Below are 23,576 nucleotides of genomic sequence, written 5' to 3'. Positions count from 1 at the left end.
AAAAACCATTTGGAATAATTAGGATAACTGATATCCGGATACCGGATACTTAACCTGTATTACACTGTTTTTTGCAGACAAAGGAATATTATATACATTAGCATGGCGCTGGGAATGCCATGAATGAGAAAGTAAAGTGGCAAGTATTACAGGCAAAGTGACTGTATCCTCCATAGTATTTCTGTCTGTGTGCTCCCTCTAGCAGGAGGGGGTAACACTGCTACTTGGGAGGAGAGAAAGGGTAACACCCAGATCAGCAAGGGGCTGTCAAGGGATACTGCTTGGATGCAGCGTGGGGAGAGAGCAGCAATTATCAGATCTTCTGTCTGTCCAATCATTTGCTCAAATCTTTTCCTCCTGGAAATATTTTGTTCAAGGTATTCATGTGGACTAGACCATATACAGTATGCATGGGTTACTATTTTATATTTGTAAAAGCAGTTCCAGATTTAAGCGGCGACAGTGTCTAGATAGACAGTCAATAGGGTGACACCAAAAGGTAGACGTGACATAAGTTTCAATCAAGAAAATGGTCAACATTACAATGGTAGACACCTGAAAAGGTTGATGTTAGTTTATTTAAAAAAAAATTCAACAGCTGAGCACGTTGTCCCCTAAGTAGTGTACCATGTACCCTTGCATGGCATGTTGTGCTTCAGACTAGGTGCCATGCCACACTCTCCACACTTTACTATTACCAATCGGGATCCACGTGGATTGTTAATTATGAAAAAGTCTCCGAAATTTTTAAAAGATAAAAAAAAAAAAAAAACATTTCCATGTTTACATATCGAGTCTGGCGAACTAGACATTGTCGACCTATCATCCGGGTACCATAAATGCACATTGCCTTAAATATTATTAATTCCGTAATTCCAGTTTTATGAATGGAAAGTCATCACTGCGTGACACTTTTTAATTGGTTTATATCACAGTCAACTGTTCATTCATGGCCATTTTTTTGAATTGATTGGCGGCCATATAAATCAACCTTTGTGATGGCATCTGTAGCAGCATTATTTATCATGTTTATCAATTCTTTATGAGATCACGTCTGGAGAAGTCCTAGGCAGACATGATGCTTAAGAATTTATTGCTGGTGTCTAAATTGCCCGGGTCATATTGACCACGTGTATAACTAGTACACAATGGCTCAACCATTTTAACCTTCTTTTTTTTTTTACCAAACTCAGGGCCTTATTCTAGTTCACTCTTTCTGACAATCCTTCTTAGATGGACAAAACCATGTGCACTGCAGGTGGGGCAGATGTTACTTGTGCAGAGAGAATTAGATTTGGGTGGGGTTTTACTTCAAATTGAGATCTATATTGCAGTGTAAAAATAAAGCAGCCAGTATTTACTCTGCGCAGAAACAAAATAACTCACCCAAATCTAATTCTCTCTGCACATTTTACATCTGCCCCCCCCCTGCAGTGCACATGGTTTTGTCCATCTAAGAAGGATTTTGTCAGAGTGAACTAGAATAAGGCCCTCAGTTTCTAAAATGTTAAATGTTCCCCTGTCTAGAAATTGTAGATATGGTTGATGTAAGCTGCTTATATTGTTCTATAAATAAATAAAAAAAAAATCAAACCAAAATCGAAATAGTTTAAGTGTTCAAAGAAAAAAGATTCACTTTTTGACACAAGCGTGCATCATAGTCACAATTCAACACAAGGCACAACTTACTATACACCGCTGCAGAAGGCTGATGCAGAATGTGTACTAGGGTATGCCAGTCGCCTGAGCCTATGCATGCCCAGAAACCCCAGAAAATGCATCTTCCAAAACCCTTCTGGTTGAGAAATGGAACAAGTAGGAAATGGCGTTCTTGCATTGATTAAGTACAGTATGGTAATCTTCACGCAGTTATGAACATAGGCGTGCGCACATTGAGTGTTAGGGGTGCACAGGCACCCCCTAATGCTGTGCCCGCCCAACCTTATAAACACCTCCCTGCCGCTAGCAACACCTTTTACCAAAGACTTTTGGTTATTAGAACTGTGTTCCATTAAAATAAGTGCCCATGAATTAATTATATGTGTTTTTCATTGTTAATTGTACTAGACAATTGTCATCTCCATAAATACCAGTGTCATCCATATATATTTTTTACTTTAGTTATTAACAGAGTAATTAGAAGATAAAACAAAAATATGCAGGATTTTATGGAGTGGTTGAGAGATATTTTGTATTCTACTCAGCGGCGGAGACCGGCATCAGCAAGTGCATAGACACTTGTCGATGCCGCAGGCAATGGAGCTGACAGTGAGGGTAAAGACCGTCATGCTGCAGCATGGCCGACGTTGACAATGTCCTCCCTTGTCCAAACATGCTTGGACAAGGGAGTGGGTCATTAACGACACACGGGAGTGAACATCATTCATGGTGCACAGCGCACACACTGGGCGATATTATTCACTATTGTTCAGAAAGCCCTTTCTGAACGATATATTGACCAATATCGTCTAGTGCAGGGATAGCCAACTCCAGTCCTCGAGAGCTACCAACAGTTCACGTTTTCCAGGATAATTTATAATGTGTCAGTCAGTAATGAGTGCATCTGTGTCCCAGCTAGGTGATCTAGAAAACGTGAACTGTTGGTAGCTCTCGAGGACTGGAGTTGGCTACCACTGGCCTAGAGTGTATGGCCCTTTAAGTGTACATACAGAGATATGAGGGAGTAAATATTACACACCGTAAGGCATGCTAGATGAAATTAGGGTGTACAGTATTCTGCAGAGGGAAGTCTGCTTTCTATGAATCCACCTGCTATTGTTAACGGAATGTTATTTTACTACTTTGTTATATATGTATATATCTGCATAGCTCTACTCCGTATCTGAGAGGGGCCGAGCAGCTTGTCATAGGAGGGTAAACTTGCAGTGGTGCAAATCAAAGGGATGACAGTCGACACATGGAAAATGTAGACACATGAAAATGTCAACATGTGTTTAAACATTCTTGTGTGTCAATGTCAACACCTGAGCACATAGACCACCAATAAGTGTAGCACGTATCCTTGCTGCGCTCTGCAAACAGTACCGTTCCTAATTGGAGTCCGCGTGAATGTTCAAGTATGGAAAAGTCCCGAAAAATGTATAAAATCATTTTCACCTTGATCTTTTATCAATGTTGACTTTCTGGTGTCGACCTATTGACCTTCGACTAAGGCACTGTCTACCTATTATCCAGGCACTATCTCACTACAAGTCGACACCGTAATTCATTGTTCTGCTCTATGATTATACATGTGGCACATGGCTTTTCCTGTATTGTGCGCAGAGAAGCACCATACCCACTGCCTGCACTAATGAAAATGGCATATTCGCCAATATTGCAGACCTCCCATTTGCCAGTGGATCCCACAGAAACCACATGGGTTGCTATACTGTAAATTATATAACCATAATTATGGTATATCTTAAAACGGTGCATCCACTAAACCAAGGGTAGGCAACTGGCGGACCGCAGTCCACCACCGAAAAGGGCAAAAATGCAGACCAGCAAGATGTGGTCATTACGTCCCTCCTGGCCCCATTCGCCTCTTCTGGCTTCAGCGGTCCCAGTAATGCATTGCGCGGGTGTGCCGGTGATGTCACCGCGCACTTGCGCACTGCAAGGGTTGAGAATCTCTAGCAGTCTGCCGGGAACACAAGCAGCAGAGGCAGGAATGGTGGCGGTGCAGAGAATACAGCGGCTGAGGTAGCGGGCAGAATACAGCTGCGGCAGCAGTGGGCAAAATACTGCTGTGTACGTTTAAAATGTCTGGCTGTTTGTTTTTCCTTTTAACGTGGCTGCTGCTTGCTGTGGAGGGGTGGAGAAGGTGGGGGGGGGGGGGGGTTTATCTGTTTATCCCAGTTAAATGGGATGGAGCTTTTTGGCCCCCATGGAAAAAAACGTAACATTCCGGCACAGGGAATGATGTTTTATGTGGCAGTTTGGTTTATGTCTTCAGAAGGTGACCCTTCATTACAATACTGATATTTGATTTTGTGGACCTCGATCAAAATAATTAGAACTATCCGGACTCCGCTAAAAATTACTTGCCTACCCCTGCCCTAAACTGAATCCTTTACGAGGCCAAGGTTGGCTTCTGAATTGTATACACTTTTTTTTTTTTTTTGCCTTTTACTTAGTGACTTTTTCTTCTAAAAGGGATTGCAAGTCAGCAACACAAAACCTGTCCTGCTGGTTTCAAAATCCACTATAATTAGAATAGAAGCTTTAACCCTCACCTTATACATTCACATGAACTGTCCTGCGATCAGACCTCAGCTCCATTTATAGGACTGGAGTATTTAAAGTTCAGATTAGGGTGGCCAATCCCAGGTTCGGGTTCCCGGGATTTGGCCCCAACATAGCTGGGATTTCAATCCTGGCACCCAGCCCTGCACCCCAGCACCTGGCCACACTCTCTCTGCGACACTCTGGGGAGTATTTAATGTTTTTATTCTCCATGTGCAGCGAATCCGCAAATGTGATTCGCTGCACATTTGCAGGGTTCAGGAGGGCTGCAGCATTCGCTGCCAGCCCTCCCTGTCACCCTATTCAATGCAGCAGGGGCTCACTGCCCCTGCTGGTGAATTTTAACCCCTGCGGCAAATGCGAATATATGAATATCTAATGAGCGGCTCCATTTCACTCAAGCAGAAATGTTGCTGTGCTGTAAATGTGTCTGCAGCAGTACTGCCTTCCACATATAATAAATTCACAAACACGTAGCATTGCTTGTGACTTGTCCATTGAGAAAGTAATTCCGATGAAACGCTGGCCAGCTCACTGCTATCATGCTCCGTGCTGCTGCTCTTATGACAACTATTCTGAAGATACAAAATGTTCCATAAATTATGCATTTAGCCCATCACAAAGAGCCTGGTGCCAATTTATATGATATTCCACAGGGGAAAGTAGCCCAGGTGCACCATTACACGGACAAGACTCTCAGCTGTCCAGGCTAATTTCATTTGGCAGGATATTCTTGGGGTTTTAATCCTGAAACCATTATTTCAGTGTATCTAATGTAATGTGCAGTGGTGCACATTACATTATACTGGTGAATCCCTATGCTCCCACTTATGACATCTTTGTAACAAAGATGTGTAGATGCTTGGTAGCGTATCTAGATTTTTTTTTTTGTTTACTTTAAAATTAGGTCCAGTAGTCTCATCATTTTTTTTTTTTTTTTTTTTTACTATTTATTTTATAGTAAGTGTTACTGTAAGTACAGAAAGAAAGAGAGAAGGGAGAAATACAGGTTGAGTATCCCGTATCCGAATTATTCCAAAAAACGTGTTTTTTTGAATCATTCAAATTTAAATTTTTTTTATTTTTTTACCCCCCCTGACCTTTTTTTTATATACTTACCTTGGCCCCCAGCGTCCACGGCAGGCCTTCAGCTTCATCTCCGGCGTCTCCAGCGGCCCCAGGAGTGCATTGTGCGAGTTACCAGGCACGCCAGTAACGTCAGCGGTGCACCAGGGAACTCGCGCAATGCCCTCTTGGGACCGCTAAAGACGCCGGAGATGAAGGCCTGCCGTGGACTCCGGAGGACTCCATGGACCCTGAGGGACCCACCAGGGGACAGGTAAGAATGTAAAAAATATATATTCCAAAAACCGTAAAAATCCCTTATTCGGAATGCTCGTGGTCCCGATCATTTCGGATAAGGGAAACTCAACCTGTACTGTATAAAACAATATACCAGTTTACATGTTTCATATTCCTTCACAATACATTCAGAATCTCATTCCTGTCACAATATTATTTTATTGTTAGCATTTTATGACCTACTCAAGAAATATGACAGAATCTGGTTTAGTTCCAGTTAACGGTTTCATAGGGTTCAGTCTTCGACAGTTGGGATCCCGGCAGAAAATATATAGACGGATCCCGGATCCCGGATGCCGGTTTACTAGTGGGGGAGGGGGACACAAAAAAGCCCCTTGCGAAACTGGGGTCTGGTAGTTAATCAGGTCGGAATTTAGTAGTCTACATTATAACCACCAAGATCCAGACTGTCGGCGAATCATCTTGCACCCTTTTCATGTGTACCAATATTCACATAGGTTTACCAGTTGTTTTGGCTTTTATATAATGACCATGTTTCATATATTATTGTACTGTATGTGCTTCGTTACGCCTAGTGAGAATGCCAGTCTCCCCAGTATTTCCCCACTTGTAGCTTGGAAGAACGAGGTGTGTGTGTGTGTGTGTGTGTGTGTGTGTGATACTGATGGGCAGTGGCAGAGCACTGCACAAATTCCTTGGCGGTGCATCACTGCGATTAATCGGAATAAAGCACACAGTACGAATACTTCCATGTAAGAGCAATCTATTTATATCATGTTATCTCTTTATACAGAATCTATTCCTAGTTTGTAAAAGCTGCAGATTGTACAGATTTGTTTTACAATTGTTTTTCAACTGGGAGCTGCAATGATGACTATGTATGAAGCTGTTGTAAGAAACTGTTAATAAATACGTATCCCTGAGTGCAGCAGCGCTGCGGGTAAAGAGAGCGAATATTTCCACTCTTCTTTTCTGTAAGGTTACAAAATGGCAGAATCCAATGCATTGGCAGCAAATGCGCAACTTACTGAACGCATGCTATTCACTGCACCTATTTTGCCATTACCGATAGCCCTATAATGCATGAATGAGACCTATAGTTATGGAAGGGAAATATAAATGGTCTTCCCTCTACATCAAGTTTTCTCTTTGGCAATTTGAAATCTGTGAATGTGATGCACCAGCAGATGCTTCTGGTTAATTTGAAGTACGGACAACATCATCATCATCATCATCATCATCATAATAATGGACAACTTCACATGGGGATCATTCTCCTCAATCACAGGAAAGATAAATGAGGAATGATGTGATGAGCCAACATTATGTAGTGGTCATTAAAGCAGTAAGGGCCAGGTGACTTACATAATCCTGGACATGGACTCATCATCATCATCATTATTATTATCCTTTTATTTCTATGGCGCCACAAGGGATCCACCGCGCCCAATTACAGAAAACATAAACGAATACGCAAAACAGTAACTTACAGTTGAATACAAAATAGGACAAGTACAGGGTTACATAACCATAGCTGCATCAGCAGAGCACACTGGAATAAGTATCCATTTTTCACTCATTTCCATTTACACTGTAAGCTGGCACGAGTAGGGCCCTTTCTCCTCAAATGCATTTCTTTGAATATGCATATGTCTTCCATCCAAAAAAATGCTTCAGTATCATGTCGCCTAATGCAACTCTCCTTACTTACCACATACTTGTCCTAAATTGTCATGTACTGCCATTCCATATTTGTTTTTTTTTTTGCTAATTAGGGCGAGATGTATTAAACTGAAAATGCGGTAAAACCCCGGTTTTACCGCATTTTCCTATGTATCAAAACCCGTCCGCACCGATACCGCATTGAAGGGTATCGCCACCTTTGGGTGGCGATACCCTATAGAAGCCTATGGGCTTCTTTTCGCCGCCCGCCGCCTCCGACGCAAACCCGCCACCTTGCCGACCCCCCTCTGGCTTACCTTCCTGAAAGGTCCTGCTGGACCCCGAAAGGTAAACCCCTCCTTCCCCTAGTGAAGCAGCCGGACATCCTTCCGGCTGCAGGGTGGAGGAGCAGGCACCGGGGACAGCCTGCTTAGCTGTCCCCGGCGTGAGGGGAGAGCCAGGCCGCAGGAAGGTGACAGAGACCCCCCGCACACCACAGTACAGGTATCGCGGGGGGTCTCCGTCACCGCACCGCGATGCCAGCCGCATATGTTAGTACATGTGTGCTGGCATCGCGGTGGGCGGGCAGCGATGTATTTTAATACATCCTGCCCTTAATGTATTGGTACTGTAGGTACTGCAGAACCTTTGTGGTGAGAGATATATATAATTACTGAGGGCAGCAGTGCCAGCGGTCCTACTAATGACTTACTACTAAGATTGGTTCTGTCAAACCTGCCTCACTTGTATATTGTACATATGGGGATGTACGGATGGTCTAATGGTTAGCATTACTGCACCACAACGCTGAGGTCATGGGTTTGATTCCCACCATGGCTCTAACTGTGCGAAGTTTGTATATTCAACCCATACTTGTGTAGGTTTCCTCTAGGTACTAGGCTCCTAACAAAATTACCCTAGAAAGTCTGTGTGTGCGTGTACATGTGATGGGGAATATAGATTGTAAGCTCCACTGGTGCAGGGACTGATGTGAAAGTTCAAATACTCTCTGTAAAGCGATGCGGAATATGTGTGCGCTATATAAGAAACTTAATAAATAAATATATGTAATTTTATATAAAATACATTATTTGGGCACTAATGACCGGCTTTCCTGCAGTAGTATTGGAGTACAGGCTGACATAATCTCACCTATGTGAACACTACCTAAGTACTAGAACAGTGACTTTTACCCTGTCTCTTGTTACATAATGAGAAAAAAAACCATTAACATTCCTTAGAGATTTGCTAGCAAAAAGCACACAGGGGAGGAGAGCCCTGCAAACGTTTGCTTCCGCCAGCTATTGTACACACAAAGCTTAAGAGAAGATTATGTCGACACCATTGGCAAATCTACCTATTCTGAAGCCTTCTAGCAGAGAACGCTCAACCTTGTGCCCTCATTTTGCTAATAGGAACATAGTGAGTTTTCACTACAAAGCTCAATTAACAGCTTTTCATTTTTAGATGTCGTACCGTATAGATCTAAGCAGTGTTACACTTCATAAATGGGATAACAAAATGTAAACATCCAGGTGTCTTTATTTTATACTACTTATCTTACCTAATAAACTTTACAAACAAACTGAACTGAAAAAAAAATGAGACATCCCTACCTTTATTTTCTTCAAGGACAGTAACATGTGCCAGTGGAGAACAAGGGGGTGCCAGTCAGTTTTGTGGGGTACAGCGCACTGAAGGATTTAGTACAATTTGGTCATACCATTTGCTTGCATGCCAGTGTCTGCAGTGCTTTTGACTGACTGGCTGCTACAGGGTCCCCATTATTATGTGCCCCATTACCCATGCACCCACTTCTGCCCCGACCACAGGTCCTTAACTTATTTTCCTACAAAAATGTGTACGCTTACACCCAATCACATACGGCCGAACGGGCGAAAAATAATTTGATGGTCACTAACCATCTAATGTGTTTATATCCATCGCAAATAAGTCAGGACAGTTTATTTCTATGCCTCCGATATGGCCAAATTTAGGGCGGGCAGCTAATGTCATGTGATGTCACTTGCCCGCCTCGAGCAAGCTTCGACGCGCCTGCGTTCGCATGGGGACGCCCAACGGATTTATTTTGAAAAGTTTTAAGAAAAGTATTTTTTATAAAAATATTACATCATTTTTTGCGATGGGTTTTGTATATTCTTGTACAGAAATCAGTTTGGATAGAGGGAGCTGTAATGACAGAGATTGAAGGTAGGGACACCGTCATTTGGTCGGGCTTCTAACTACAAGAGATTTTGTTTACGGCCCTCAGATATTTACTGGGAGTGTTAAGTGGCCCCCCTGCTGAAATAATTGCCCACCCCTGCCCTAGGTGATGTGTTTATATTTTCTGATATAACATGAGGCAATAATTAATTGTGCTTTATACAGATTTACACTGGCAAGGACCAGAACAAATTCCTGCTTGCAAATTGTTTGCCATTTGTGGTACCTTAGGATTAGCTGCAAAAGTATTTAGTTTTTTCCCTTCAGTTTTAAGATTAAGTTTTAAGTGTGTGTTTTTGTGTGGTGTGTGCGTTTGAATATGTGCCATGACATGCAAGGTTAATGGGTTTGTATTCTGTGGAAACCATACATTTTTTTCTGAAATGGATACAGTACATAGACTAATAGATCTTTTATGCAATGTAATTTGTACTTTGTTTAGTGATCATTTTAATATTATGAAGACTTTGCCTTTAGTATAGGGCTGGCCAAACCTGTCCTTAAGATCTACCAACAGTTCAGGTTTTCCAGGCCACTTGTGGATCTGTCATATGAATGAATGCAGCAGGTTTGAAAATGTGGCGGAACTCCCGGAGGCAATGGAGTCATCTGCGCCGAGCGCTAGCCTTAAAGGGGGCACTGCCTCCCGATGTTTCATTGTCTGCCGGGACCTGTTTATTCAATTTACACGGAGCCGGGTCCCCGCTCATTATATATGCAGGGGATGCGGTCATTTGGTCTACTGCATTATGGTCGACAGTCATTAGGTCGAATCCATTAGGTCGACATGCTAAAAGGTCGACATGACTCTAGGTCGACATGGTAAAAGGTCGACATGATTGTAGTTCGACAGGTCATTAGTTCGACAGGTCATTAGTTCGACAAGGTCATTAGTTCGACATTGTCTATGTCGACATTCACAAGGTCGACATGGAGTTTTTCACTGTTTTTTGAGCCAACATGTGCCGACAGGCGGTATTTCATGCCCTACCATCCACTAGGGCGTGGTGGGAGAATAAAATAGTGTGCCGAGCGTAGCGAGGCACCGTGCCCGACGCATGGCGAGCGCAGCGAGCGATGCGAGGGGATGCAGTGCACTTTAAACTGTGTCCATGTCGACTGTGTTGACATTCAGGTAAAAAAACAGTGAAAAACCCCATGTCGACCTTGTGAATTTCGACATAGACAATGACGAACTAATGACCTTGTCGAACTAATGACCTGTCGAACTAATGACCTTTCGACCTAGAATCATGTCGACCTTTTCCCATGTCGACCTAGAGTCATGTCGACCTTTTAGCATGTCGACCTAATGGATTCGACCTAATGACTTTCGACCATAATGCAATAGACCAAATGATCCCAACCCATATGCAGGGTCTCCTGGCCTCCTTTCTCACTGCTGCCGAAGTGGGTTGCCACCAATGTTCCCTCTAAATTTACGAAGGCTGTGGGCGGCAAAAGATTTTGGGCGAGATTCTCTATTACAGAAATGCGGTAAAAACCCCGTTATCGGGGTTTTTACCGCATTTCTGTATTCTCTAATGTCATAGACCCGGAAGTCCAGCAACGGCGCCGCATCGCAAGGGACAGCTCTTACCGCAAGAGCTGTCCCTTGCGTTAATGACCGCATATTTTAGAGAATATGCGGTCATTAGAAATGCGGTGGCCGGCGAAGAGGGCTGCGGATTTTAGCGAATCCCGCCCTTTGGCTGTGCAACTTTGGAATGAAATTTAAATTTTTGTGCGTCACTTTTATATATAACTGGAAAATGACGTTCAGCATTTGTGTTAACTTTACTTCAAAATGATAATAAACATTTAAACATTCAAATCACAGCACACAATGTAGTTATTGGTTGAAACACACATTGAGTCCACAACTGCAAAAAGGGACCACTGCTGCTTTGTGCGCTCTGTTGTAATGTCTGTGCGCACGCTTATCGAGTTGTGTGCGCGCGCACGTGTGCACAGCTTAGAGGGAACACTGGTTGCCACTAGTGCATATCTAATGAACGGGAACTCTGTGCAGTGCATATTGAATGAGCGGGTCCCCACTCATTAACTATGCATGGTGGTGGATTTAGAGGGGGGAACCAAGGGTGGGGAGGAACCAAATCAACCATCAAATTATCCCGCCCGCTGAATAATGGACTCTGCCGCTGGAAGGCCGCCCACCCACCTACCCAGGAAAAAGTCTGCACCTGGTTGCTGCTGTTGAGCTCCTGACAAGAGGGCACTGCAATTAATTGTAAGTAGCAGCCCCTAAAATAAAGGGTTTAGACGTAATGTTGGCTGGCCGCTGACTGCAATTAATTGTAAGTAGCAGCCCCTGAGATGAGGTTTAGACGTAATGTTGTTGTCTGGTGCGGGGGGGTGAAGTGCGTTGGGGGCTATGGGGATGACAACTGAGGATCAGAGCTGTGGTGCAGGAGGGTGACAGATAAGCAGTGCTGGGGAGCAGATAATGGAACAGTGGAGCAGATCGTGCTGGAGGTAGGGAGGGAGTGCAGAGGAGGAGCAGTGCTGTGGGGCACGGAGGGGAGTGTGTGGGTCTGTGTGTGTGTATTTATTCATAATAGTAAGTCAGGGTAAAATCTGGCATGGGGAGGGGGGCACCAACATGTATCTTGCCTCCGGGCAACTAGGATGAACTTACACCAATGACTACAGCTGTGCACCAGCTAGGTAATTTGGAAAATGTGGACCGTTGGTAGATCTCAAGGACCGGTTTGGCCACCCTGCATTAGTAGTTTGTGGCTTATTGACAAAAAGCGAAGAACCCAGCGTACTGTAAACCTTGTCTCAATAGTACAGCAACTCTTACCTTACTCAGGTGACACATTCCTTCCATTTACATGTCTGCACGTTACTGTGTATCCAGCTGAGACTCAGTGACTTGCCTGGAGGCCATTTAGTTTGTGCTTCCCAGTTATTGAATAATAATAGACAAATAACCACATAGCTGATCTCTGCTATGTTAGACATGCTAAAATACATGTAATAAGCAAATATGTCATTTCTTTTTGTGTTTTATGAAGATGACACCTTGTGAGGACAAGATTTTCTTTTTCAGGATTAACAATTAGGCTAACTTTAATCACTGTGAATAGCCGGAGGGAGACTCAAGTGCAAACTGACAAGCTATCAATGTGTTGTATTGTGGCTATATAAACAGATGTGCAGATTAACAGACAAAGTAGTAATACAGGTTTATTTAGTACTGCAAATACCATTACCTATACATCAAATAAAACTGTAAACCTGGATATACAGTGTAGCAATGCCCGTCAGCCCAGATTACACACTAGAGCGATTCTAAAGAAGGACAGAAAGATCATGATCCATCCTTCATTTGCATAGTACAAGATGCTAGCGAGATCGTCACGTTTTATGTGCAGCACATGAAGCCTGACCGCCTCGCATAGGAGCGGGAACATTGAGTGATGCAAAGGATATGTTGTTAGATACATTTGGATGTGGTTCTCACTGTTGTGTGTGTGTGGGTGTGTGTTTGTGTGTGTATACCAAGATATAGCAACAGGTGATCCCTCCACCATGTTTATAGCCTAATAAGCTCCAACTCCATTGGTGAATCATTTATCACCTTTCTGTAATTGGATTGGAACTGGGGGGTGGGGGTACCCTTACCTCTATTGAAAACCTAATTTGTATTACACTATGCCATTATTTACCTACTTACATTGGCCGGTATGGCTGCATGACCCGTAACAGACTTCTCTACAGTATATCTATTTTTTATTTGGCCACATAACTATGATTACAACATGTTGGGATATTGGACACTTTAGTGTGCCCTGTGTAAATGTTGGTTTATACATTCCAAATGTAAAGAAGTTAGTTGTGTTATAATTTAGGAAACAAAGAGCAATGTAATTATAATATTCCTGTGTTTTGGGTGTTTTATTGCCCTGACAAATAAAAGGGAATGGAAACTTTCTCAGTATTTGTTTTCTGTAATTGGTTTATTGTGTCTGTCAATTTAACGTTTAGCACAAAGCGGATCAAGTGCTGCTGATAAAATGTGTTACACAGGGATGCTCTGTGTCTCGTTCTGTTAAAATGATCACTATCAAGAACACCCATGAGTTAATTGGTTTAATGCATAAACAAGCACACAAAGATGCTATTGCTAGAGCAAGATAGGATTTCCTCCCTTAAATTACTTTTTTGGCTTGTCTGAAACTGTCTGGGGGAAAATTAGTCATTTTGTGACCCACTTTCTCATCCACTGAAGCAAGAAAGAAAAAGTGAGTTCTCACAGGAGAGAAAGGAGATCTTTAATGAGCGAGATCACAAGGTCGGGATCATCTGTGTTGCTGGTTAAATGGAATCACGAGTCGTACTGGAACCCTCGGCTTCAGTCCTTCCTCTAACCTAGGCGTGTCCAGTGATATTATAACTAGTCATCTCCAGTGTGTACACTGCCTGTGCACTTTGTGTTCTGACGGGACATGCTGTATTCTTAGCTTTCAAATTACACAAGTTGAAAATATACATGGGTATAGTCCAATGCAGAAATATTTTAATATTTAAATTAATATTGTATTATAACTTTGCATATTTTTCCTCTTTAAATGTAACAATTTTAATATACTTTTTTACATATTTATTTTGTCATTAGTTCTCTTATTTGCATGGTACGGCTCTTTTTTGGTTTAAAGGTAGAAGAAAAACGTGAGATGACATTGACAGATGAGAATTTTTTTGTTACTGAGCCTTATCAGAATGTCCATTTTTAAGTGTATTCTTTTACATTTAGGCGGTGATTGTGGTTGGTTTGTAAAAGCAATCTCCTTCTTTAATGGACAAAACTGTGTGCACTGCAGATAGGGCAGATGTAACATGTGCAGAGAGTTACATTTGGGTGGGGTCTGTTCAAACTGAAATCTAAATTTCAGTGTAAAAATAAAGCATCCAGTATTTACCCTGCACAGAAACAAAATAACTCGCCCAAATCTAACTCTCTGTGCACATGGTACATCAGCCCCACCTGCAGTGCATATGGGTTTGGTCCTTAAAGAAGGAGTTTGTTTTTACAAACCAACCAGAATCACCTCCTTAGTACAGATTATGTATATTGTTTTTGATAACCTGCAAATATATTGGCTCACGCTTGATTGGTGGTTAAGAAGCATACAATAGAAATTACACTGTTGTCCTACTGGGGTTGCTGGTGGTTGCCAATCATAACCTATGTGAATAAACAGGAGCAAATCCTGTTATTTGGCAAGGGACATGATTTGCTTCTGTTTGTCCACATATGTTATGATTGGCAGCCACCAGCACTGGTTTTGCCTGTTAGAAAAATATGAATTGATCCTGGTTCACCATCCCAAGGTACCCCTGGCACACAGTTTGGGATCCAATGGACTAGAGTATATTTACTAACACAACATAAATTAAAATAGATGTCTGTGCTTTAGAAAATATACCCCTTGGGTACCTGTTTTTATTCACTTCTCGATCTGCTGTTGGTACCTGTTGAGATGACCAAACTACTACTTATTGTTTAGATCACAATTTTTTGGGTCACATGAGGATAAAGGTTGCCATCATTATCCTAACCAGTTTAACCCCTTACCGCTGCAGCCTGTTTTTGCCTTCCTGACAGAGCCCTTTTTTTCAAATCTGACATGTATCACTTTATGTGGGGATAACTTTTTATTGCTTTTACTTATCCCAGTGATTTTGAGTTTGTTTTCTCGTGACACATTGTACTTTAAGTTAGTGGTAAATTTTGGTCGATACAGTCTGTGTTTATTTGTGAAAAATACCAAAATGTCGTAAAAAAATTGAAAATTTTGCAATTTGCAAAATGTTACATTTTCTGCTTGTGAGACAAATAATCATACCACTCAAAATAGTTAATAACTAACAAAGACCATATGTCTACTTTATGTTGCCATCATTATTTCAACCTCCTTTTAATTTTTTTGGACACTAGGAGGCTTAAAATATGAATAGCAAATTCTCAAATTTTCAAGAAAATTTCAAACACTGATTTTTTTAGGGACCAGTTCAGTTCTGATGTGACTTTGAGGGACTTGTATGTGAGACACCCCCATAAATGATGCCATTTCAAAAACTGCACCCCTCACAGTATTCAAAACAGCATTTTGGAAGTTTGTTAACCCTTTAGGTGTTTCACAGGAATTAAAACAAAGTGTAGGTGAAATTTCAAAATTTCATTTTTTTAGCAGATTTTCAATTTTAATACATTTTTCTAAGGAACACAGTAGATTTTACTAGAGAAATGTGACTAAAAATTGATTCCCCCAATTCTTTTGTTTTCATAAATATCCTATATGTGGCCCTAGTGTGCACGTTGACCAAACCACAGGCTTCATAATAGAAGGAGCACCTACTTGATTTTGGAGCCTCCTTTTTATGAGATTATGTTTTAGGCACCATGTAGGTTTTTAGGCACCATAAGATGCTAAAAGTTAGGAACCTCCCCCACAAGTGACCCCATTTTGCAAACTACACCACTCAGGGAATTCATCTAGGGGTATAGTGTACATTTCAAACCCCCAGGGGTTTCACCAATTTTGGTACAACTGGGCTGTGAAAATAAAAAATTACATTTTTTTACACAAAAATGCAGTTCTGGCTCAAGATTTTTCATTTTCACAAGGAATGAAGGAGACAAACCACCCCAAAATCTGTGCCGCAATTTTTCCCGAGTACGGCAATGCCTCATATGTGACCAAAAAATACCATTTGGGTGCATGGCAGGACTCAGAAGGGAAGGAGTGATATTTGGATTTTGCAGCACAGATTCTGGTGGAATGAATGGTGGGTGCTATGTCGCATTAGCAAGAGCCCCGAAGCACCAATACAGTGGAACCCCCCCCACAAGTGACCCCATTTTGCAAACTACACCCCTCAGGGAATTCATCTAGGGGTATAGTGTACATTTCAAACCCCCAGGGGTTTCACCAATTTTGGTACAACTGGGCTGTGAAAATGAAAAATTACATTTTTTTACACAAAAATGCAGTTCTGGCTCAAAATTTTTCATTTTCACAAGGAATGAAGGAGACAAAGCACCCCAAAATCTGTGCCGCAATTTCTCCCGAGTACGGCAATGCCTCATATGTGACCAAAAAATACCATTTGGGTGCATGGCAGGACTCAGAAGGGAAGGAGTGATATTTGGATTTTGCAGCACAGATTCTGGTGGAATGAATGGTGGGTGCTATGTCGCATTTGCAAGACCCCCGAAGCACGGTGAAATGATGAACCTAATAATCCATAGATGTGTGGTATATTTTAAAACACTTCTTCATACATAGGCCGGGTTTGTCGGGGCAAGTTTCACAGTGGAAAATAGTTTGCTTTCTTATTCCCTTTTTATAGCAAACTTTGCACCTTTTTTGTGTCCTGCCCTTTTTTCCAGTGGAGGGGATTTCGTTAGGAAAATGCTGCCCTGATACAATACGGGGGCCAGTACTAGAAGTACTGGGGCCCTCTTCCTGCTGGTTCCCAAATATTAGGCCCTTTATGACTTCCTCTTGAAAGTGCATAAATGTCCCCGTCTGGCTGGTAGAACGGAATAGTACGTAAGCGTTATACAGTGCCATCTGGATGATATACACGGCCAGCTTCTTATACCATATTTTTGTTTTCCGTAGGGCACTGTACGGCTTCAGTACCTGATCTGAAATATCCACTCCGCCCATGTACTTATTGTAATCTAGGATACAAATAGGTTTTGAGGTGTGGGTACTGGTACCTCGTACAGGGACGGAGGTGGTACTGTCTCCGTGAATTGTTGTCAGTATAAGGACATCCCTCTTGTCCTTATATTTGACCAACAACATATTTTCGGTGGATTGTGCCCTGCTTTCACCCTTTCTCAGTAATTGGGCAACGTGCGTTTTTGGGAGGCCTCTTTGGTTCTTGCGCACAGTACCGCAAGCTGCTGTACCTTTTGAACCAAGGGCCTTAAACAGGGGGATGCTGGTGTAAAAGTTATCCACATAGAGGTGATAACCCTTATCCAGGAAGGGGTGCACTAAATCCCAGACAATCTTTCCACTAACACCTACGAGGGAGGGGGGGCATTCTGGCGGTTCAATTCTTGTGTCCTTCCCTTCATATACCCTAAACCTGTGGGTGTACCCTGAGGTACTTTCGCACAGCTTATACATTTTTATGCCATACCTTGCCCTCTTATTGGGAAGGTACTGGCGGAATTTAACCCTTCCTTTAAAATGTATAAGTGACTCGTCTACACAAATGAATTTTTCGGGGATTCGCTGAAATGATCAATGACCGGCCTGACTTTGAATAGCCGGTCAAAGGTGGGATCATCTCCGGGTGGGCACTGTGCATTATCGTTGTAATGCAAAAATTTAAGGATCGTCTCAAAACGAGTCCGGGTCATGGCCATACGATGAAGTGGGGTGCTGTACAGAACATCTGTACTCCAATATTGCCTAATTTCTGGCTTTTTAACTATGCCCATATGTAACACCAGACCCCAAAACGTCATCATCTCTACTATATCTACAGGGGTCCACCTAGCAAATGATGACGTGGGGTTTTGGGCAATAAACTGCTGGGCATATAAATTACTTTGGTCCACCATTAAATTTATAAAATCATCAGAGAAAAAGACTTTGAAAAGGTCAATTTCTTTGAGGCCTGTAGTATCAAATTGGATTCCTGGGTTGGCCAAAAACTCAGGAACCTGGGGCTCAAAATTGTCTGGTGGTGGGGTCCATACGGGATCAATCATTTGGGGGGGGGGGTCTCAGCTGCTCTACGGGGGCGTCTTTGAGGGGGTCCCTCATCACTAGAGGAGGAAGAGGAGCTTAAGACGAATGCAAATTCATCGCTTACATCACTGGCTGTGTTAGTGTCAGAGGCAATAAGGGCATATGCCTCCTCCGCTGAAAACAGTCTTTGGGATGATTGGGACATTTTTATTATTTTTGTGTTTGTGTAAGTGTAGTGTTTCAACACGTGTATAGTGTAGGGGGGGTACAAACTTTATTTCAACACGGGGGGTATGTAGTGTGTATGTAGTGCAGCAGCTTCAAGGCAGCTTTTGGTACTACCTTGAAGGGGTTAAAAGAAAAAAAAATGCTCCTGCGCCAAAAATTGAGCACAGATGTTGGTCAGTAACGTCCGTCACTGATCAGCGCCCAAAGGCAACAGGAATTTGATCCCTAAAAAAAATTAAAAAAATTGCTGATCAGTGATGCGACACTGATTAGCAGTGAGGGGCAGCAGGTGCACAACTTTTGGTGCAACCTGACATGGTATAAATATAAAAAAAACCTGCACCCCCAAAAAGTTGCTGATCAGTTAATTTATACTGGTCAGCACAAAAGGGGGGCAGCAGAGACAAAATTATATGACACAATGACGCTGCAGCAGCAGCAGCACAACAACCAGGAAGCACCAACAACCAGGAAGCACCAGCAGCAGGCAGCACGGATGCCACCACACCACCAACGCTGATCAGGTCAGTATAAGAGGACAGATGGGCACGGAGACCGCTCTGCACGCTGTTCCTGACCGGAATGGCGGCTGCAGGGCTGTCTCCGTTATTTTCTCTGAGGTGTAATGGCTGTGATTGGTCCGTCGGACCGACGGACCAATCACAGCCTTGGGGGCAGGTGGGGTGAGGTGGGGTGACCACCAGTGACCCCTTTACACCCGGTGGTGATTGGTGCTGTACTTAACAGCACCAATCACCACCGATCCCTGTGTTACCGAGCGCCGTTATTCGCCGGTACACAGAAAACGCTGCAATTGGCTGTTCACATTTGAACAGCCAATCGCAGCGATCGCAGATGGGAGGGGGCATCGCTGCCCCCCCTGGGTAATGAGGGAAGATGTCTGCTGTCGGGGACAGCAGCCATCTCCCCTCTGTCACCGCGTCTATAGACGCGGTGACACTTTAAATGCATGACGTACATTTATGCCATGCGTCGGGAAGTACATCCCGACCATGACATAAATGTACGTCAAATGTCGGGAAGGGGTTAATATGAGCATATAATGTGTGATTTATTATAGTATGTGTCTGCAATATGTTGTCTACATACACAAAATAAATATATATATATATATATATATATATATATATATATATATACATATACATATACATATATATATATATATATATATATGTGTGTGGGAGAAAGACCTTCGTTTGCGCTATTGTCAGCAGCTACTCTATAAGACCTCCCTGTTAGTGGAGGACAACATCAATGGATATGTGCACAAGAAATAGATATAGAGAGCGCTATATAAGTACCTCCACCTTTGTGTGTTATTCAACAGTGGGTACGGATTCTTACAATTCGTAAAATAATTTTATTAAAACATAGATGGCATAATCGATGTCAGACATTATTAACAGAACTAATGGTACATTGGTGATACAAAAATTTCTGGTGAGTCGAGACCCAACGCGTTTTGTCGCTGTACGACTTCCTCAGGGGTAATAGACTCGAGATTCTGAGCTTTGGAAGGTGTATGTAGAGGTTTTTTTTTTAAAAACTTTTTGACGCTATGACGACGTCCTTCGATGACAGAGAGTATTATCATATGGAAAAAACTGGATTCACTTTCCCAGAATAGATAAAGACCGGAGGTGTATCACTAGATCCTTACACGTGTCTGCTTGAGGTATTTAACAACACTGTGTTTTTATTGCATGCAGTAACAACATAAATGCATGTATCACTGAAGCTGTTTTCAAATGACTGACAGTTACCACTTGGATATAATTAGTATTCTTGCTATGGACCATTAGAGATACCAAAACATGTCTGGTCTTTTGCCGATACATCAGACTCCTTGTTGTACCTGATAATAATCTCTCAGTAATGTTAATTTTTATTTCTTTAGGTTTGGGACAATAATTTGAGATCCATTTTTTGTTCCACATTCTATCACTTTTTGATGAGATCAGATCAGTTTATATTCTTCATTTCTCACTGTGGATATGTCACTCATATGTTCAAGAGCATATGCATAGAGTTCGCTTCTGAAGTAATCAATAATGCAGGTATATGCAATTGATTGATTGATTGGGCTCAAGATACATTCTTAACCCATGGCTCCCTAAGGGATCGTTTATGTTTCAATTTATTTTCTATGAATTGCTTTTTAGCTTGCATAATCCTGTTTTACTACTCTTCACCTAGGGAATCCTTCCCTTACATAATTGTATCAAGTTCTTTCAAATATGTTATAGTCTCTCCTCTCGTTTCTGAATAACTCTTAAAGGCTACATTTATCTAGAACTAGTAAAAGGTGTTTCAATGTATTCATTGTTTTGTTAAGAGTTCTCCAAAGAAGTCTTCTTTATTTCCTTTATATCCTAAAATACGTATGTTGTCAGAATCGCTTTGTCCGTTTCATCCATAGTCACCATGAGAAATTGTAAAGATTATATTTGTGCTGGGAAACTGACAACTTTAGCTTGATTGAACGAATGTTAAGTATCACATGATTTGTTTCACGAGGATGCATTCCATTCCTCACAACCAATCACATAGGAACATACGCTCTGTTATGTTCTGGTTTATGGTGTACATGTAAAGTATGAATCTGTAATGAGCAAGTCTTGTAATTTATACGCTAGTTAATTATTTTCTTTCCTCCTTGACCCCTGGGAAAATGGTCACAGTGTTCAGCTTTGTATGCTTACATATCTTCTTCACACATTTTCGTATGGGGCGCTTGATACCCCTGAACCCCACAGTAGCATTTATTTATACTGTTTCGCACTGAATGATTGAGCGTGGCCAAGCATAACTAGAATTCTGTTTGATCTCTGCGCCCCAGTGAAGTTAGTTCTGCTGTTAATTTTCTACCTGCCAAGCACAGTTACTTCATGATCTGAAAGTGAACGGAACTAGTGGGATTGATCCCTGAACTCAGGAAAGTTGATGAAATAAACTAATCTCTCTTAGAGTTTACAGTTCCATTGAAGACGATTTGGTTCATTCTGAAAAATCTTAAGAACTTGAGTAGTCGTTACATAATTTTATTGCCTCATATTCTGCTTTTGTTACAGAATGAAACGGCCACAATCAAAGTAATTCTAAAATGATTGTTTCTGCAGTAAGATTAACAATAATTTAACCCTGTCACCTAGGGAAGTTAGGCATGCTTTCGCCCAGGGCATTACTCAGCTGCCCCCTTTCCAAAAGATATCTTTCTGTATACTGAAAAGCAGTTAAGCTGTTTTGTGACCATGGTTACTTCCATAAATAAATGTATTTGAAAGGTTAATGTGTTTTTTTTAAATTAACATTCAATGCCCCTGATTTCACTACATACCATCAGACCACCCCATATGCCCCTTCAATGCCTCTCAGACTGCCCCCCCCCCCCCCCCTGTATCCGTCCCTGGTGGGATGGTGAAGGCATTGTGTTGGGCATGACTTTATCATGATGTGTATAGGCACCCAGGCCTATTTTACTATATTAGGCCACACATGTATGTAGTTAAACCCATGCAAGAAACCTATTTTTGTATACATAAATTATAATGGGGTCATTGTTTTCTCTCTTATCAGCTGTGTTCCTCTCATCTGCCAACTCCATCCGAAGCACCCAATCACTACCAGGCAGTATGCCGGGCGCTGTACGCAGAAACCATGGAGTTGCACATGTTCCTGACAAAAATCAAAAGTGCAAAAGAGGTGAGTGAGCAGCATAGGGTACGGGAAGGTCTCCTCGTACAGTACCTGTTATTTGATCATAGCCATCACTAGCGGTAGAGCAGTTCTATTGTTGTGATCAAGGCTGGATTAGCAAGGCTGCACACCAGGATTCTTCATTGTTGTGATGTCGGCAGTGTCTTTCTCTCACTGTTGGGCATATGTATCAAAGCTTGGAGTGAGATAAAGTACCAACCAATCCGCTACTCAGAGCCGGCCCTAGGCATACTAGGCAATTACCTAGGGCGGCAACCTATGCCTAGGGGCGGCAGCTTTACCGGCCTCCGAATCCCTAAGCACTTCCACTGGGACCCTCCGGCACTGTCTGCAGATGTGGCTATAACTTCCGTCCGGCCAAAAACAAGCAACCCTCACCATTTAACCCCCGGAGGTGGTGGTATCATCTGCTAGGGGGTGCCAAAAAAAATCTTGCCTAGGGCATCAATTTGGATAAGGGCGGCTCTGCCGCTACTGTCATTTTTAAATACAGCCTGTAACTTGGCAGTTGATTGGTCGGTACTTTATGTCTGTCCATTATATTTATTTCTGGGGTTTTATACACCCTCTATCTGTTTATTTTAACTAGTAAGCATGCTCGAAGCAAAAGCTTCGATAGCTAGTCTGCTGCCCTCTGCAGAGTTCCCCCCAGGACCGCTTTAATCTTCCTGTGATGTATTTCACTCTGTAGTCACACATTATTTACTTTATTTGCTTGCACAGCCTAACTTGCTAAGTAAAGTTTTTCATTCTAGCCAGAATTTAAACATATGTCCCAAACAATTGCTTGATGGATGTATATATTTAGTGCTGTGAGGCAGTAATGCTAACCATTACACCATCCATACTGCTCTAATACTCTGACAGCAATCATTGTTATGCAGGAAAATACTAAAATCACTGGTTTGGTGAAATGATACATTTGTACTGACTGTTGGTAAAGTGTACTGGTGTTTGCCTAGCAAGTCCTTGTGCCAGCTGTATTGCCCTTGATGTCTATAGCACAAGATTAGGCATACTGTAGCTCCCAGGTGCTGTAGAGCATCACCCACAGGAGGAGGATGTAGCGCAGCTACAGCTGCCAGACCAAATGCTGTCTGTGCTTTCACTCGAGCAGTAGAAATGTGCAGATTGTAGTTCTGTGATCCATCTTTTATACTGGCTTGGATCAGATGAATATGTAATCATTGGTTGGTTTTATCTGAGACATGTTGGCAGGCACTCTGCTTGTTTATATGTAATTAGCACAGTGCAATGCAATTAAAAAGATTTTGATGCCTCATGAACTCTGGCTATACTGTAGAATACTGCAGGAGAATGTAAGCACCACTATTTTTGTCACTGTATATTTTACAGGAACTACACATTTTATATTTAATTTAGGTGAAAGGCAACCAATGC

General features: G+C 42.1%; 1 protein-coding gene across 4 annotated transcripts in view; it reads left to right on the top strand.

Moving 5' to 3' along the window:
* Positions 1 to 23,576, top strand: part of SPIRE1 (spire type actin nucleation factor 1) — a 144,899-nt gene that overhangs the window by 81,595 nt on the left and 39,728 nt on the right. For all 4 annotated transcript variants that reach the window (XM_083187680.1, XM_083187678.1, XM_083187682.1 and 1 more), the window contains exon 4: positions 22,035 to 22,160. In XM_083187680.1, coding sequence (XP_083043806.1) covers positions 22,035 to 22,160 — 126 coding nt within the window. The remainder of the gene's footprint in view (positions 1 to 22,034; positions 22,161 to 23,576) is intronic.

The sequence above is a fragment of the Crinia signifera genome, chromosome 5 (assembly GCF_055691185.1).
Source record: "Crinia signifera chromosome 5, ASM5569118v1, whole genome shotgun sequence".
NCBI lineage: Eukaryota > Metazoa > Chordata > Amphibia > Anura > Myobatrachidae > Crinia > Crinia signifera.
Note: the sequence above shows the minus strand (reverse complement) of the source record. Positions and strands in the feature narration are given on the sequence as shown.